Below are 18,215 nucleotides of genomic sequence, written 5' to 3' on the forward strand. Positions count from 1 at the left end.
GCCCACGGAGGCACGTTGCACAGGAAGCCTGGTAACCTTGAGAAAGAGATGTCGTATTAAAAGGCTGGATTTCAGTTGGTGGAATTACATTAACTGTTTGTCACTTGTTCAGATTTTACTGCCAAGCTCTCTTTCTAAATACATCTACATCATGCAGTAACAGAGGAACTTGGCTTATACCAGCTTGCTAGGACTTGAAATGAAGCTATTCACCTGGAGTAAGGTGATACTAAAAGTTTCACCATATATTTTGATTCTATTAGAAGGTAATGTCTTCAGCTGTTTTAATTATGTCACTCTTGTACTTTGTGTTGTTTTTTTACCTTTAGAGTAAAGGTAAACACCGTGGATAAAGTTTCTAAAAATAGGCATGGCACAGGAAGATTTAACCTTCCATAGTGCTGAAACCAAAATCAGTTGATAAATTTAGACTTAATTCACTGAAAGGACAAAAACTCTTAGTTACTGCTGCCTCTCTGATGTATTTTATGCACAGTTGGCTTTTGTTTATTCTTCTTTGAATATGTTTTTGGAGTCCATGAAGTGCATTCTTAAAGTATTAGTGTTGTCTGAGGAGACAGTGAACTTCAGGACTTGGAGAAATAGCTGGCTGTCAAGCAAGTTTGGGGAATAGACTTTTTTATTATCATGATGATACCAATTTAGCAGTTTTGGTCATCTGCAAAGGTAATTTTTATGTGAATTATCAGCCCAGGCCTTTTCTAATAGTTAAACTTTTCTTTCCATTACTGGTATATTTTACCTACCTCATTTAATAGAAATATTTATAAATGACTGCTTCTCCCCTCAAGAAGTCAAAAGATTGCAGAAATGGGAGATGCAGCAACTGATTCAGTTTTCAGTAGCACTGGAGAAGAAAAGGCAAAAGTGTGTGTAGAGACACGGGGATTGTTTAAAGAAGCTGCGTTGCATCTATTCTGAGCACCTGGACCATCAGCTGGAGGAAAAAGACTCATAAGTAGTTTGACACAAGTCAGTATGACTAAGTGCTAAAGAGAAAGGTTTTTCTGGTTTAGTTTTGGTGGGGCTATTTTTGCTTTTAATGTGGTAAGATGCAGAAGTTGTGTCTGTTCTGTTCTCTGTTTTACTTAATTTAACCCTTGTGAATTTAAACCTAAAACCATAGTAAGAGATGTGAACAAAGACTTTTAGGAGGGAATAATGAAGGGCTTGAAAGGTACATACAAGAACTAGATTATTCTATGTAACTTTAAAATTATAGCAGGTCAATGTTAGTGTTGCAAGGCAGGACGCATTAAGTCAACGTAATTTAACTTGCTAACTTAATTATAGCTTAAATAAGCAAACAGGAAGTCTTGGGTTTAACCTTGTACATTTGTACACATCAGCTTTTCAAGAGATTTGTTTTCATCAGTTGGCTTAATTCTGTGTTATGAAGATGGGCTAAATTTATACACATCTATATAAATAAGTTACATAGCTTGACATGTTTTTTCAAGTGGAAAGTAACTGGGGGTTTTAAGAGTTTTGATACTTAATGTCAAACAGCATTTGAGTAAAATGGAAATACAGTAGAAATATTTATGGTATTTGAAACTATATTGAATGTAAATTGTCATAATCATTTTGGCTGTACAAGAAAAAATGTTTCATAAACCATGCTTCATTGTTTGATTTGCTTTTAAAATGCTGCCTTTTTACTAAACTAGAGAATCAAAGTGAGGGAGTTGATGAAATTATTAGAAACAGAACTTTAGAGCTGGTTTCATCCTTCTGGGCACCTAACTTTTAATCATACTTTTGGTTATGAGGCGAGAGTCGGACCAAAGCAAGAAAGTTTGTTTTTTCTCTTTCAACTGTTTTTTCAAGTGCAAACATACTAATTGAACGGTCTGTTTTAAAAAGAAGAAAGTCTTCTTTGTCCTACTGTTAAAGGACGAAGGCAGGGGTCAAGGCTTGTTACACTTACAGTCCCTTCAGTGGTTGGCTTTAACCTTGTTTTTAAGCTTCATCGGTGTATGTGTTTTTTTTTAACGTAAACTATTATATAGGATTTTAGCGCACAAGGTGATGCAATGATTTGAGGTTTCTTAACCTTAATATACATTGCCTTTATTTTCTGAAACTCACATTGGATTTTAAAAGCTGTGGTTTGTGTTTACATAATTATGGTATAATATTTATGCAGTGTGGATAGTGGCATTGCAGTGTCCATGCGTTTCATGACCAGTGCATCATATCAGATGCGTCATAATGTACCTCTAAAGTTTCGTGTAGCTTTACTGTGGATCATTTCATCCCACTTAAAGAGGTGAGGAAGAGATTGAACAGCTTGTGTCCAGATACCTTCAATTTAGATGGTCTTTTCTTAAAGGCTTTAGGTCATTGTCCTGATAACACAGCCCCCTTTCTCTAGTCTGACAGAGAGGGGTGATCTGATTTATTTCCCAAAAGTATTCAGACTCAAGGAAGAGCAGGAGTTGGGCTTAATAAGCCTAATAGGTCCCTTCCAACTCAGAATATTCTATGATTGAATAATTTTGCTTTCTTTATTAGTCGTTTGCTAATTCATCTTTATTATCTGCTTCTCTTCCATACTTTTTGATTAGAGATTAATTAAAATGGAAGAACACTCTCCAACAGCTGTTGTCTGTACTCTGCAGTGGTGGGATTGTGGGGGAGAACAGCAATAGAGCTTAAGGGGTCAGAGAACATAAAGGGCCTTTCAATGCATAAATAATTTGTCTCTTTTCAACTAATGAAGCAACATCACTGGCTCAATGTCTGTCTCTGGATTTAAGGCAAATACCCGATGATGAAAACCAAGTCTGTTAGATAATGTAAAACAGGCCTTGTATGTGGTTTTGCTTTTAACTTGAATACTCAGTCCACAGTTAAAGGGCTAGAAACAGTTTTGTCAACTTTATATAAACAATGCAATGCATCCTTTTAGGGTATGAAAATGATTCTGTGGAGGATTTAAAAGAAATGACTGCAATATCCTCCCGGAAAAGAGGCAAGCGAAGATATTTCTGGGAGTACAGTGAGCAACTAACACCATTGCAGCAAGAAAGAATGCTGAGGCCATCTGAGTGGAATCGAGATACATTACCAAGTAACATGTATCAGAAGAATGGTCTCCATGATGGTAAGAATAGAGTCCTAGTTACAAGTGAACGTCTTTCGTTCTGACACCTTCAGTAGCCCAACTCCCATACTTGCAATTGCTGAGAAGTTGTATTTTGGCCATGAAAATAAATCATTAAAACACTGGAAGTCTGTTGCTCGATTAGCAGAGCTCTGCAAAGTGTCCAAGGAAGGTACAGTTAACATACAGTAGTAACTTTCAGTGTGGTTTCTTCACAGGAAGGTCAATGAATTGAAAATTGTAACTTCCAAGGGCTTTCAGTGGAAACCCCAAAAGTTGGCAATTTTCTCAGTACAATACTGTAAACATATTGGGAGGGTCGCTTGACTGGGATTTGTTCCTCATAGCTGTTAGTTTAAGTCTTGCTTGAGTTAGAAGTAAGCTGGAAGTGATCTGAAATGCAAAATTCATGTTAACCGCAGTATGACCCAAAGGACAAGCAATAAGGCATGACTGTCTCTTTTTGCTCCTCCCTACTTGTTTCTCCTACCTATGTGAATGCAGCACAGTGAAGCAGTTACTCTTCTGTGAATAAACTATTTCTTTAAAATACCCCCTTAGAAACTTGAACCAATTGGTCTAATAACTGTGTTTTATTCCCGTAACTTTTTGATTAGCAATTTGCTAACCACAGACATGACTAATATCACCCAGAACAAACCACTCTTAGGAGTAATGTTTGCTTTTTTGTCACAGGACCTCTTTGGTAGGCTGCTCCATTTGATTTTGGCTTTGAAGGAGAAAATGAAAGCAGCTTTCCTGGTTGTAATGTTAACATTCCCTTACAGTTGTAAATTACTGTCTTTAACGTGGCAGTTTACCTTCTGTTCAACCAAAGGATTTTTTTGTTGCTGTTACTTGTAGATCTATTCAGGGAATAAAACTTGGGATTTTTTTAAAGTCTCCATAGTTTTTATATTCTTATTTATCTTGTAGTGAAATATCAGTACCTAAAGTCATGTTACTACTCCTTCTTCTGAAGGCTTATATCTATACAAATAGCCAGACGTGCCTTGAGGACTCAGTCCCACCAGATACTTGGAGGAGCAAGTGACCTTTAAGTCAGGTGCATATGGAAGAGATTTTTAGGATCAGTCGCTAGAAAAAGACACACAGGAGTGGCAGAGAATCTTAAGAAATAAAGATTTGGTCTTGAATACTTGTATTTCCGTAGGAAAACCAGGCCTTAAATAGATTCAGATACACACAGAAGGGGTTAACTAACCTTTGTGTGGATCATTTAAGCTCAGTATCACTGAAGATCATTTCAATACCAGGCCTCAACACTATTTCTTAGTACAGAACTTTAGCAATAAGATTATTGAGGCATTTCATAACTTGAGTCTGCAAGAGGATATATTGTCTGAACATGTAAGTTAGCAAGTTACAGTTGGGGCAAAACAACTGCATTTGAACTTGTGACATATGTTCTTCAGCAGAGTTGTGTGTGAATACTGTCTGTGACATCCAGTAGCTTGTCCAGCAGTATTTTCTCTTATCTGATCTGGATACAATATGAATTGTACAGAGCAGTTTGTCTGGAAATGTTCTTTCCATTGTGAAAGGCCATAGGGATCACATGATTCCAGTGCATTCTCTTGCAATGAACAAAGGAACTTCAGCTGCACCCAAAAAACTACATATTTAAGAATGTTTTTCCACAGGTTTGTGTATGTATTGTGTCACTTCCCAACTCAATTTCCTGCATATTTAAAACAGGAAAATATGCAGCAAAGAAGTCACGGAGGACTGATGTAGAAGATCTGACTCCCAACCCCAGAAAACTTCTACAGATTGGTAATGAACTGAGGAAACTGAATAAGGTGATCAGTGACCTGACGCCAGTCAGTGAACTTCCCTTAACTGCCAGACCAAGGTCAAGAAAAGAAAAGAACAAGCTGGCTTCCAGGTATGTATTAGATAATGCTACACGGATGAGTAAATTTCGATTACTGCAACTGTACAATTAAGATCTAACTAATTTTTGGCTCAAGAGATCCTGCTTCATCATGGCAGTTCCTGCAATGGGATAATTACCAAGTTACCAAAAAGCAGGGAGACTGGCACTTTGGAGATGTAATTTGCCTGTTTCCTAAATAATGTGTTTCCACTGGAAGCTGGCTTGCTTAGCTGCAGGGCAAATGATTGATACAGTGATAAAATCCACTAGTGTGAAGTGTAAGCAAATACAGGTAGCAGAGTGCTTTCAGTGAAGCTGAGTGAGTAGATAGATGATTTTGTACGTCACAGCTCTAGGAGTGCTGGTTGATAAGTTCGTATGGCAAACAGATGCTCTTAGTATTCTGGAATTTTTGTTAGTGTTCTAATTCTTCCCCTCTTCTTACTATAGGGCTTGTAGACTAAAAAAGAAAGCCCAGTATGAAGCCAATAAAGTAAAACTCTGGGGTCTCAACACGGAATATGGTAAATACAACTCTTCACATCTTAATTTTTCTTTTGTTCAGACAAGTCTGTGTTTTGCCATCATGTAACTTCGGTCATACCTGGCAGTTTACAGAGAAAACAGGGTTGGTACAAACCAAACAGTTTTGTTGGTACAAAACCACTCACTCCATGAAGTATATGTAGATTGGGTTACCTGCAGTGTTGAGCTACTTTACAGATGTAAATTATGTAAATGTATATGTGTAATGTCATAGAGTCATATAAATCTTTGTGAAAATATGTTTACAGATGTAAATTATTGCATCTTAGTTTTACAGTAAGTGTGATGTGACACCTTTGGCACTTTCAGATAGTAGTGTGTGGAGAACTGTGGATCTCTTTTCCTCCAGGAGGGATGTGCTCTAAATCTAATCCAGGTTTTCTTCTTTGCAGATAATTTACTGTTTGTGATCAACTCCATTAAACAAGAAATAGTTAACCGGATGCAGGTACCTAAAGATGATAGAGGAGTCAACATGGAACAAAAATTGAACATACTTATTAAAGACACTCTTGGTAAGATGTAAACTTAATGTATTTGCATGTATGTGAAGAGAAAAATAGTCTATGATACTTTAGATTGCTATTTCTGGAATAGAGAAGAAAAAGCAGCTTCCTGATTTCAGTTATTTGTGCCTTTTGTTGGTTACTAACCAAAGCATTCATTGGCTTTGTATCACATATAGGAATGCATGAGTACATGCCGTGAGTAGCACCCTTACAGCACATTTTCTTACCCTTTCTTAGGACTGCCTGTAGCTGGACAGACATCAGAATTTGTGAATCAAGTTTTAGAGAAGACTGCAGAAGGAGACCCCACCGGTGGCCTTGTAGGGCTATGAATACTGATGTCAAAAGTTTAAAGACACGACTTCAGCTGTTCTCATCGGTCAGATTCTACCTGTGTTGTCAATTACTTCATTGTAAATTGCATTCTGGTCTGCATGTCAGTTTAGCATTACGTACGCACTTACAATTAGGTTCCATTGGTTTTCAATAACAAAGTAGTAAACCAAATCAAAGCATGATATAAAATGCTTAATAGCATTTTTGGACCATAAACCAGGTAGTTTCAAAGCTGCTTTAAACTTAAATACAGAGATGAGGATTCTTTTGAAAATTAAGTTCTTTAGGACCAGAATATATCACTTTTGATTTAGAAGCAAAAACATGGGGTTGCTAGTAAAAAATGTTAGCATATGCCAGATACTCTGACAGGTTTATGCTCCAAGTAAAATGAGAGGAAGCGTTTTTCTGGTAAAGCTGTCAATTTAGGGAGGTTTTTGTTCCTTTTTTTTTTGGTTTTGGTGTTTTTTTTTTAATAATTGGATTTTCATTTGTTCTTCTTACAAACCAGTAAGCTTTCTTTGCAACCATTAACTTGTACATAGCACACATGGCAATAGAGCTAGTGTGCCATAGAAGACTTTAATTTTCTGAGCTTAATAGAGTATTTAAATGTCTGTGCAAGCAAGAGAAAAAAAGTATATTCTTTGTGCCTTGTATTTTGGGGGGAGAGCTATCAGTATAAGCTGGTAAAGTTTTGTATGAAGAAAACCCTGAGGGGAAAAACCAAGATGTATAGATGGTAAGATTATAGGTTTTAATGTATTTGTTCCAGCTCTTACAATTTTTTGAATGTATATAGGAATATGTTGAAAATGTAGATATATGCCACAGAGTCTATGTATTGTATAAAAGATGGCTCTAGAAAACTCAATTTCGGTACTTTGGCCGGAAGAAAACAAATACTTGCACATTAATGCGATTGTTTATTTTTGTACCAAAGACAAATGCAACTGATATGGCGAACTGCCAGTCTAAGTAAAGTTTTGCACAGCTTATATGATACTGTACTGAATGTAAAAACACATGAAAAAAAAGAAAAAAATTTAAAGGTCAGGGTTAGGGATCTTACTGAACTGTGAATTTTTTTGTTTGGGTCCAATTATCTACAGAAGGAGCATTCATACATAACGATATTATTTTGCTGTTCTTGTAGTTCGCTTCCATGGTAGATAAGTTGGTGGCCATCTCGGAGTCTTTAAATCTTTTTTCTCTGCACTTACTGTAGGAGATTTTAATATATTTGGATTTTAGTAAGCTATTGGTAAAATAGTTTTCAACTTTGAGAATTTAAAAAGAAAAAGATTATTTAGCTTGTTGTAGTATACTTCCACCAAACAACCAAAATAAAATTATTTTTATTGTAACATGTATATATGTAAAGAGAAAAAAAGAGCTACAGATATCTAATTCCTTAGTTGCCACTTTTCCAGTTGATGTATTATTATGCATGTGATGTTTCCAAGGATCAACACAGGCTTCAAACAAAACGAAACAAAAAGAAATTTATAGACTTTTATATTTTTGTACAGGTATTTCGAAACTAGCTTCTTCAAACTTCTATGTGACTTATTCTTGTTGATTCAGTAGTTTCTATGATTGAGGAATATTAACACACAGTTCTTATTTGCTCTTCTGCTAATAAGACTTGGCTTTGTAGTCAGTGTTAACGTACAGATTAAAAGCTTTAGCCTTTGATGAGAAAGTCCTTTATCTCAAGGCAAGATCATTCTCTGGTTTCATGGACCCCCTTCCTTTTCCTCCCTGTTCTTTCTCTCCCTATTTAAAGATGACAAAACACTGTTTACTGAAAATAGAAATACCAAATATTTTCAAATGTAGCTGCTGAAAAGAAAAATGCAAAGTCCATGAAGGCTTTTTCCCCGCTCCCTTTGGGGAATTTCTCCACTTCATTTCTAGTTTGTCTGAGTTTGTATTGTACTGTGATTCCTTTTTGTTTATAAGTAGATTATTTTTATATCCAAGCTTGTACTATAAAAACAAAGTCTGGATCGGTAATAGCGCAGTAAGAGTGGCCGATGAAGGTGGCACTCCTGCCACATACTTGTGAGCGTGCACACAGCTTACTTTATGTCTAAATATTTTGGAAGACTCAAAAGGGAGGAGGAGGCCAAAATACCACTACTGAGCTGTAGAGAAAGTTTTTCCTACAAGAGACTAAACAAATACCCAGGGCAATTTAGGCAAAACTTTGTAAATCCACTTAAGACTTGCAAAATCTGAGTGGAATGTGGGTGGTTTTGTTTCAGGTGTTTTTGTTGTTGTTGTTGTTGTCGTCGTTGTTGTCAAGGTGAGGTGAGAGTTGGCTGCTGCTTTACACAGTGGGTCAGATGTATTCCTATTGTAATTATTGCTGATGTTGCAGTTATTCTGGAGATACATACGGCCCATAAAACCCCGACAAAGAATGTCTCTTGTGAAGTTAAGGCCATGTCTGTACCAAGATTTGAATACTGTTGTTCCTTTCTGATGAATGGTGTTGCCGCACTGCTCAGATATGAGAGTTCCTTACACTATATCCAAACAGTGTAGGCAAGGCAGTATTTCTAAATGTTGAGAGCAGTTTTGCAATCAGGTGAAAACTTCTGTGACAAATTAAACTGACAAGGTATTAAAAAAGCCCCTTTTTTACTGCTCAGAAGTACTGGGCAAATACAACTTTATAGCTTTTTATTTTTGTCTGAAAACCAGAATATGATTTTGGTCTAGCATTTCAAAGTAGTCTTTGAATCTTTAGTGAGTTCCATACCTTTGCATTTCGTGTTTTCTATGTATTATTTTAAGTTAAAAGCTTTTAAATAGTTGAGCTTTTTAATGTTGACACTTTATTTTGTAACTATTTATATGTATGTATATCTTAGAAAAGCACTTTGTTTAAAAAAAAATACAAAAAAGAAAAAAAGGAGAAAAAAGCAAAAAAAAAGAAAACTGCGTTTTATATGATTCCTGCCACTTGCTGCTAACTCTGGGCTGGTCAGAATGCTGCAGCGATACTTGATATAAATAAAACCTGGCAGTAAAATGTAGAGTAAAGATAAGACCTTTTGCTGGTTTAACTTTATCATAAAGGTGACATAGGCAAGCTGTGCAGCTTTACATTTTAACCAGGGGACTCTGTGGCATTTAAACCGTCTAGAAATGGTTGTACTTTAATGCCAGTAACAATCTGCTTCCTCTAGTGTCATTAAAATATATACATTTAGTGTATACTTATCACAAACAAAAATCTTATAAGGGTATAAAAACCAACAAATGTACATGTTCTGTTTTTTGGCAATTGTGGCATGCATTTTTGGATGATCTTTAGAGAAGACCATTTTCTAAAGATGTTCAGTGTTCATACATGGTATGTGGATCTTAATGAAGTCCTGGATTTTTTGTTTGTTTTTGAGTGTAGGCATTGTGAGTATTCACTTTTAATCCTATATCCAAAAGCAATTATATATTTTTGATTTAATATAAACAAAAGCTCTTCCTTTTTCTGATACACTGGATTCTCTAGAATTTGTTTCCATATTAAAAGCATGCTGTCATAACTGCTCTTGTTGAGATCTCGTCAGTCTGAACTTAGGTGCCACACTTTGAATTGATGGACTGCTTGTTCTACTGTACCATGTATGATTCTTGTCCTTTCCTACTTCCTTCATAACAGATGATGATGTGGCTTTATATTGTGCCTTACTTGTACATCTAGAACTAAATGTTTTTCATTCCCTCTGAACTCCTCAAACCTAACCCTTCTGAAATTGAATCAGAACTCATAAAAGCATCCTGAAGAAAGTCTGGATAGATCTGATTTCAGTTTCTCTCAGTAGTAGTCCTTTTCTATTTCTATGGGAGACCAGTTTTTGAACGGCCTTGCAAAATGTGGGGGTGCTCGTGAAGGGTGTTTTTTTAGCCCGAAGCCGTTTTTGCTAACGCTTCCTTTTATGGTTTATTGAACACATACACTGATACCTGGTGAGTACTTCTTTTTGGATGAGAGAGACTTACTACTAAAGCTATGTTTACGTGTGGATGGGCTGGATTTTCTTACCATACCAGTTGAAATCATTGTGATTTGATGAAGTTGCATTGCTGTAAAGCTGATGTGAGAGTTGGGCTCCGCTGTGTTGAGTTCCTAATCTTTATAGATAGATGTTTTTTCCATACTGAAAGGGCCAGGAAAAAGTGTTTTTTAAAGGAAACAAACAAAAAACTTAAAATGGGTAAAGGGTATTTTGACTCATCTAGAAGCAACCAGATACTTCTGAAATACAGTGGTGTCAGTTTTGATTTTATTTTAGAAAGTCCCCTCCCCCAATATTTATCTGATATTTGCCTTCATTAATAAGACATGTAGCTTATTCACAAAATAGACTGGATGTGCTTTTCTTCTCGATAAATCATTTAAACATAGCTATTTTTTTAAAGCTCTAAAAGACTTTATCAGGAGAATTTCAAAGGGTTGTATACAAGTTGCCTTCAGCAGAAATAGTAGATGCAATTCTGTTCCTCAAACGTGCTTGCAAGTCTTCCTGAACTTCTGTTGAGGCATAACCCAATTATGTACCGTGAATGTTAGGATCTGGTTTTGGCCTTGAGACCTGAATTTCAAGGATGCATCTAATCATGATTTTCTTTTCGAGTCGGAGGCTTCAGTTGGAATCATCTAGTTAAGTGTGCTGCTAGATGTAGTCTTGGCTTATTGACACAGCCTTGCACATAGCTGAGGTTTATTTTGCTTACCCCAGGGATTGTGTGAAGTACATTTCAAACAGTTACTGCTTCAGTGACTGATTCTTTGTGTAACTGTATTAAGGGCATTAGTATGTTGAGAAAACACCACTCTTTAATATCTCCCAATATAAATTGGGATTCTTCAGTGTCATTAATGAAAGATGGCACTTTTAGGTTGTATCTTCTTTGCAGCATACAAAAATGTCTCTAACCTTCTACAATTTACATTTCACAATATGCCATGCTTTTTCCCCTAATGCTTCTAGCATGATAAGAAGGTGTGTGTGCGCACTGAATTATAATCCTCAGCCTCTTAGACATTCATGAACTTCCACAAGAGCAAATACTGACTATGCATTTATTGTCTTTCTAATGAGCTGTGGAGCTAAAAGTGGAGCCAGAGCTATTTTAAGCCACACTTTCTTCTTTTTCCCATTAAAAAAGAAAACCAAACCACCTCCAAGCTTTTTAGAGCACATCAGTCATGTTCAGACTTCTTAAGAATATTTTGCAGTTGGGTGTAAATCAAATTTGGGTGAGTTAACTAGCTGCTGTGAGGAAATCTGGATTGGATTTGTTACTGGCAAGAGCATGTTCTGCCCTACCAAAATCTTCTGATTAAGAAGCAAAACCTAGTAGCAACACTTAATTTTTACTAATGTTTCTTATAATGATGCAGATTCATACATTCTGATTGGAATCACCGGTCCTTGCAGAACATCATGTCCAAGTAACATTTGTTGCTCCGTATTTGTGGTTGGGTGAACTCTGAAGGCTGATGACACGTGCAGGTGTAGGTGGTTGACAGGTAAAAAGATAAAAGCATTTGAAAACAAAACATGGCATCCTATTCTGCCTGTGCTTGGGGTCATGATTGTAATGCTGTCCTTGCTATTCTATAATCAACTTCCAACTGGAGCTCAGAAACACTTACTGAAAGTCTTGTCTCTGTTAGCAAATAAATTTACCTTGTTAAAAGCATGATCTGTTAAAGAGTTGCAATGTTAAATGTTGGTTAATAGTTGTGCAGTTATTTTTTTTCAAAGAGGCACAATTAAACTCTTGACTTTGTTTACTCTGTCACCCCCCATCCCTAGCACTTCTATTCAGATACGGATTCATCAATGTATGCAACATCCTTTGTAATTTAAAATAAAAATTGTGGAGGAAATGCCATCTCGAATCATTGTGTGACCTGACAGCGGGCGGCGTGTGCGGCCCTGGGCCTCCTGGTATTGTCAGCTCTCCTTGCAGGGGAGCGGAGCAAGTCAGGGAACGAATGTGTTCCCCCTGGTCAGCGACTCTGCCGTGAGCTGCCTGTCAAGGGCCAGCGTGGTGGGACCATCGGGAGAGCCCGGGCTGCAGCCCAGCAGCTCCTTTGGTTGGTCTCCATCTTCAACACCAGCTTGCGTTGTCCAAACCTGGTGTGTCCCAGAGCAGGGTCCGAGGGCAGGAGGGGAGCACAGCACCGGGGAGGGAGATGGGGAAAAGGCAAAGGGGCTGCTGTCGCGTTGCGTTGTCTTCCCGCTCCTCCTCTCCGGGGCACAACCGGAACCTCCTGTTGTTCCCCCAACATGGACACCGGCCACCCCTGGTACTGAGGGTCAGAGACCTTCCCATCCACGCAGAAACCCGGGGCGGTTTGTTGGGTGCAGAACTGTGCAGCCACGCTGCGACCACTGCTTCTCCCAGTGCCATGGGCAGCGCTGCTTTGGGGCCTTCCTCTGGCTCATAAGGGCAAAGGGGTCCGCCTTAGCCCCCCTCTGCTAACGAATCGCCTTTCCACGCTTTCAACACAGCGCCTGAATTCAGGGTTTTCCTTCCCCATAACCACAGATAGAACCGGCACCACCGGCAGCGCTACGGTACCGCCGCCGGCGGGCGACCCCAGCCAAGCCCCGCCACGCCTGTGCGGGGCGGCGCCCGCAGGGGGCGCCCGCGGGCCGGGCGGCAGGGCCGCGGCCTCCCCCTCCGTTCCCAAGATGGCGGCGGGCGCTTGCGTGCCGGTGCGGGTGTGCCACCAGGAGATCGTCAGGTTCGATCTGGAGATCAAGGCGGCCGTGCAGGTACCGCCCCGCGGCGGGTCTCCGCTGCCAGGGCTGCGGGGCGGCCGCCGCCTTGTGCGGGAAGTCTCGGCCGGGCCGAGCCGAGCCGTGCGGGGTGATGCCCGCCGCAAGGCCGCGCTGACCAGGCCGTTGTCTTCCAGGACATCCGGGACTGCCCGGGGCCGCTCAGCGCCCTCACGGAGCTCAATGCCGCCGTGAAAGAGAAGTTCCGCCACCTCCGTGGCCGCATTCAGGTGAGGTGACCGGCCTGCACCGTGCGGCCTGCCGCGGGGCGGCTGGTGTGGGGTGGGAGTCCCGGCCGCGGCTTGTTAGTTTATTGCAGCGATCCGCTGTTAACGCGCTCCCTGGCCGGGGTCGCGGTGTGCGGGTTGCCGGTGGCAGCAGTTGTTGATCGGGCTTCCGCGTTTCTGCTTTCCACCAAAGGAGCTGGAACAGATGGCGAAGGAGCAGGATAAGGAGTCAGAGAAACAAGCCTTGCTGCGGGAAGTGGAAAACCATAAGAAACAAATGCTCAGGTGGGTCGGGCAGCTGGTCCCCTGAAACCGGAGATAATCTGCCTTCTGTACAGCAGCGACTTTCGGATCCCTTTTGCGAATGCAGTTGCTGACATGATGCTGTTTTGCCCAAGACCAAGAAAGGATCAGGGATGGAATGAGTAGGACTCCCTTTTCCTTTCCTTTCTCTTGTCCTGACTCCCTAACTGTGGTCTGTCCCTTTGAGCAGGTGAGAATGTAAGTAGGTGGCTTGAGAGTCTGTCATCTGCCAGCTGGCATAGTTGGCTTCCCTTGCTCCATAAACAATACACTTAGGAGCAGAAATGACATGATGGGATATTGTTACTCTGTGGTGTAACATAAAGTCCATGTGCATATCTGGGTGCTCAGTTACAGTGGTAATTGCTTTGTGAAAATTGTTTTCGCTTGCAAAGCGATACCATCATGTTATAACATTGTGCTCTTGTGATTTCAGCAATCAGGCAGCTTGGAGAAAGGCAAATCTAGCATGCAAAATTGCCATTGACAACTCTGAGAAAGATCAACTGCTGCAGGGAAGAGACTCCTTAAGGCAAAGGTATTGGACCATCCCACTGTACGATCTGAGGTTTAAACAGCGTGTGCTGTATTAACTGGTTTTAAATAGAAGTGACATAACAGTTTTAAGTTACTTAATTGTATCTGGAACATAGCTTTTATTTATGAGTACATTTACCTTTGATGGAGATTTAAACTGTTAAGGATTGTGATAACTTCAGGTTTTCTTGGCATTGTCATGTCTAGGTGGAAGAGGGCATAAATTAACCTTCAGAGTTGTTCTGACTATCTTTTATGTTAATTCTAGTCAGGATTATAAACAAGTAATGGATCATTATACAAGCTGTTCTCACATGCAAAAGTGGACAGTGGACGTAATCATATATCATTTTTGTATTGAAAGCAACAAATGGGATACCCAGGATAATAAAGTTTGTATCAGTGTTTCCATACCAGCTCATGAAGGTGCACAGTCATGGAGGAATAAGTGGTGCAGTATGGGCTCCCATGAGATTCTGAGCCCCTAGCCACTGTTTTGGCTTGTGGCCTTAATATTTTGTAATTTGTTTTGATTATTTAGTGAAGATAATCTGAATTTATTACTCAGTAAAAAGTAGTTGTGTCTTTTGTACACTGGCAGAGATGTGTGGTGCCAAGCTCTGTTCTAGACTCTGTGATAGCAGCGTTTTTCCTGCAGTACCTGGGGGCATAATTCCTGCTTTACTTTTTCACTTTCTCAGGAAGACTACAAAGGAAAGTCTGGCAGAGAGTGCAAGTAACATCACAGAGAGTCTGATGGGCATTAGCAGGATGATGTCACAGCAAGTCCAGCAGAGTGAGGAGACTGTGCAAACCCTCGGTATGGATGTTATTTGGGTGTTTGGGTATGGTTTGGATCATTGAAGCACCTTTCACCAGTCCTGTTAACATGGGTAGGGGCAAACTGACATGGTGTGGAGTATAGTGGAAACCTGCTTTGCTGTAGGAGAATGTACTAAGATGATAATTAAAGGATCATCCAAAAGAGCTCCTCTAACAGTTGGACATAAATGCAACATAATAGTGTACAGTGTGTGGAGCTGTTGGGGATTTCTGTTTTGTGATTATGAAAAGGGGGCAGGATAAGGATCTTCTGTTTTAGTTTCACATTAAAGCAATTGTAAAAGCACTGTGAGCTCACACAGTGCTGAGAGCGTGTTTGGTGTTTCTCAGTGCTACTGTCGTGGCATGCATTTGGTAACAGCAGGGAAAATAAAAGCGTAGGTACAAGTCCATACACAGAGGAAACTTGGTATGGCTGGAAGACTGTTTTCACCCAGTCTCCAGCTGGGATGACTAAGAGACGAGGAGATCAAGTGACTTGAACCCAAGGTCACTTGCTCTGTCAGCAGTGCATCAGGGACTGTGAAACCAAGATTTCACCCAGTTCTTTGGCTTAGACTCCCAAGACCATAAATCAAGTGACCTGTCAGAACTGGTGATTCATGAAGCACTTGGATGTTGGATCTGTGTTGCCTGGGCCTCTTACTAGCTCGCTTTTGGGCAGGAGAGGGAACAGTTTAAAGATGAGGATAAATAACACAACTTTTTCCCTCCTTGTTTTCTGTCCCTGTCTGAGGATGGCAGCTGGGCACTGGTTGTTCCTGCAAAAGTAGCATGTTTCTTCTCCCATTAAAAAGGCAGTTTGGCAGTCATTTTTTCATCCTGTTTCTGACTGAACAGCACTTGGAGTTCATCAAGGGAAAAACTGCCAAAGGTCATTTACAAACCCCAGCTGCAAATTCTGAATCAGTAGTTAGAATTTCCTTTTCTTATCAAGTCCTTTCCTAGCACACAGTGAATATGCGTGGCTGTGAAGTGGGGAAGCTCTGCTTTGTCATTAATGATGAGAAACAAGTTTTCTATTTTCACTTGGATCAGAATGCTCTTTTAAGATGTAATGGTTTAAAGAACCTTACGGATGTAGTTCTGCTGTGCTTGTTTTTGTGAACCAGGCAACATGCTTGGAGTTTGACTTTTCTTTCATCAATCAGTTCAGCACAGTGATGTACCAGCATTTACAGTTGTACACATTCTGTATGTATGCAATGTGTGGGGTGCATTCCATAGTTGAAGAAAAAGGGAACTCCTGGGCTTTTGCTGTCATTTAATAATTTGAAAGGAGGAAAGCTGAAGAGTTTGGGGTATTTGTTTGTTTTCTCACAGGGAAAGAGAGGTTGAAAGGGGCCAATGTTCCATCTTGCTGTTTTGGCATATTCTCAAATTCTGCCTTTGGTTGAGACCAGTCATCACTTTTCCTCTAGTTAATTTCTTATAAGGGAAAAAAAAAAAATTATGTCAAAATAATTATTAAAAACTGTTTACATTGAGCTGAGCAATTAAGGATCTTTGACTGCTGATGCTGCTTTCTCACTGTCAGCAAGCCCATCTGAATCACACTGATTTACTGCTCTGGCAAGGGGGAGCAGTTTGAGTTGTGCAGTTACTATACTCAAATACTGATCTATCCCATTGCTGCTTGAATGGATGCTGACAGTGATGGTGATTTCTCTATTGGTGTCTCTGGCACCAGTGAGCTCTCGGGTAGCACTGATTTTTTTCCCATTAAATATGTGAACTGGATTTTATTTGGAAAGCAAAAACTTGAAAAATTCAGGAACAGGACATAGAGCCTTTAAGCCATTCAGTACTCTGGTTTTGCTTTGCATTTTTCCTTAGCACATCAGGACTACTGAGGTGTGAAAGCTTCTGTAAGAGCAGAGTCTGCATTTGTCTTACCTATAAGTCAGTCTGACCCAGAAGGAGCTCACAGGCGCTTACCTCTATTACCAAATACTGCATCTTTATATCCATTGTCAGGTATTTTTGAAATACAACCAGCTGATATTTTCTTTTTTCTCCTCAATTTCAGCCAATTCTTCACGAACCATCCTGGAAGCAAATGAAGAATTTAAGTCCATGTCTGGGACAATTCAGCTGGGGCGGAAGCTAATAACCAAGTACAATCGCAGGGAGCTGACAGACAAGCTGCTCATCTTCCTCGCCCTCGCCTTATTCCTGGCCACAGTGCTCTATATTTTGAAAAAAAGACTCTTTCCATTTTTGTAAAATTCCAAAGATAAACTCAATTGTTACAAAAGATTGCAAAGAGATAACAGTAGGGCTTTTGAATTTAAACCAAAAAGGGATATTGCAATAGCTGAAAGAGCGTTAGAGCAAGCGTGACTTTATACTGTCCTCATGGAGCATGTGACCTGTCTAAGAAGAGCTTAAATGAACACGAGTCAGGAAGAAGGAGGTAGATCAAGGTGTGGAAAGAAGAAACACCAATTTGCCTGTTAGTCTGAGGAACCAGATGAACACTTGAGGAACTAGGTACTCAAAGGTGCCAGTCTTAACTTTTAACCTCTCTTCATTTTGCCTTGAAATTAACTTTGGTCCTTGGCTTGGACTTGAAGCTCCTTTGACATCTGTGTGTAAGGTGCTGAGAGTAAGAGGAAAGATGGAAGAGAGAAACTTGCATACATTCCATTAATAAACTATTTATTGTATCCACGTGAACTGACTTCTGTTTAAAACCAAAGTCCAATGGAGTGAAAGAGCCTGAATAATTCCTAGTATAAAAATTCTGCTTAATACTTAACAGCAATGGTTGATTATGAATTATGTTTCCTGGGAGTGTGGCAAACGCAGTCTGGTTCTGTTCCTTTGGCCTTGGGAGGGCTCTGCACAAAGCAAAAACAGGAGCTGTACTTGTAACTATTAATTCATGCAACCTATTTGAGAATTACATTGCCCATCTGCTGAAATCCAAAGCCTTTTTTCTCCTTTTCTTCCTAAAATTCTACTTAATACTCTGTATTTGCAAAATACTGCCAAGTTGTGCAGTGGAAAGTTTTTATTACTAATACAGTCGGTTGATCTTTTCTCAGTAAAATCTTCTACAGTGATTACCTT

General features: G+C 39.7%; 2 protein-coding genes across 6 annotated transcripts in view; both read left to right on the plus strand.

Annotated features, from left to right (window-relative positions):
* The window catches only part of CREBRF (CREB3 regulatory factor), a 26,150-nt gene extending 13,813 nt beyond the window's left edge, over positions 1 to 12,337 (plus strand). For 3 of the 4 annotated variants that reach the window (XM_061456685.1, XM_061456686.1, XM_061456687.1), the window contains 5 exons: positions 2,936 to 3,130; positions 4,850 to 5,039; positions 5,481 to 5,554; positions 5,969 to 6,091; positions 6,323 to 12,337. In XM_061456685.1, the coding sequence (XP_061312669.1) occupies positions 2,936 to 3,130; positions 4,850 to 5,039; positions 5,481 to 5,554; positions 5,969 to 6,091; positions 6,323 to 6,417 (677 nt within the window). In that variant the 3' untranslated portion in view covers positions 6,418 to 12,337. Of the gene's footprint in view, positions 1 to 2,935; positions 3,131 to 4,849; positions 5,040 to 5,480; positions 5,555 to 5,968; positions 6,093 to 6,322 lie in introns of those variants that run through there. The other variant, XM_061456688.1, reaches the window with a different exon arrangement.
* A 730-nt stretch (positions 12,338 to 13,067) lies between these two features.
* On the plus strand, positions 13,068 to 17,819 carry BNIP1 (BCL2 interacting protein 1). 2 transcript variants are annotated; one of them, XM_061456672.1, is made up of 6 exons: positions 13,068 to 13,227; positions 13,368 to 13,460; positions 13,651 to 13,742; positions 14,197 to 14,298; positions 14,999 to 15,117; positions 17,170 to 17,819. In XM_061456672.1, exons 1-6 carry the CDS (start codon positions 13,144 to 13,146, stop codon positions 17,364 to 17,366), a joined length of 687 nt encoding a protein of 228 aa, XP_061312656.1. In that variant the 5' UTR covers positions 13,068 to 13,143; the 3' UTR covers positions 17,367 to 17,819. The 2 variants fall into 2 exon arrangements, with proteins under 2 accessions (XP_061312656.1, XP_061312657.1); XM_061456673.1 differs by lacking the exon at positions 13,368 to 13,460 and having other exon boundaries at positions 13,090 to 13,227.
* The last annotated feature ends 396 nt before the right edge of the window (positions 17,820 to 18,215 follow it).

The sequence above is a fragment of the Pezoporus flaviventris genome, unplaced genomic scaffold (assembly GCF_033815535.1).
Source record: "Pezoporus flaviventris isolate CSIRO_AGI_PZ_B2104156 unplaced genomic scaffold, CSIRO_AGI_Pfla_v1 ptg000023l, whole genome shotgun sequence".
In the NCBI taxonomy this organism is placed as follows: domain Eukaryota; kingdom Metazoa; phylum Chordata; class Aves; order Psittaciformes; family Psittacidae; genus Pezoporus; species Pezoporus flaviventris.

Excerpts from the sequence above, each read along its gene's own strand:
- BNIP1 (XM_061456672.1), top strand. The coding sequence starts at position 13,144 with ATGGCGGCGGGCGCTTGCGTGCCGGTGCGGGTGTGCCACCAGGAGATC. Across the intron at positions 13,743-14,196 it reads CATAAGAAACAAATGCTCAG|CAATCAGGCAGCTTGGAGAA; the intron begins GTGGGTCGGGCA and ends TTGTGATTTCAG. Across the intron at positions 15,118-17,169 it reads GGAGACTGTGCAAACCCTCG|CCAATTCTTCACGAACCATC; the intron begins GTATGGATGTTA and ends CCTCAATTTCAG.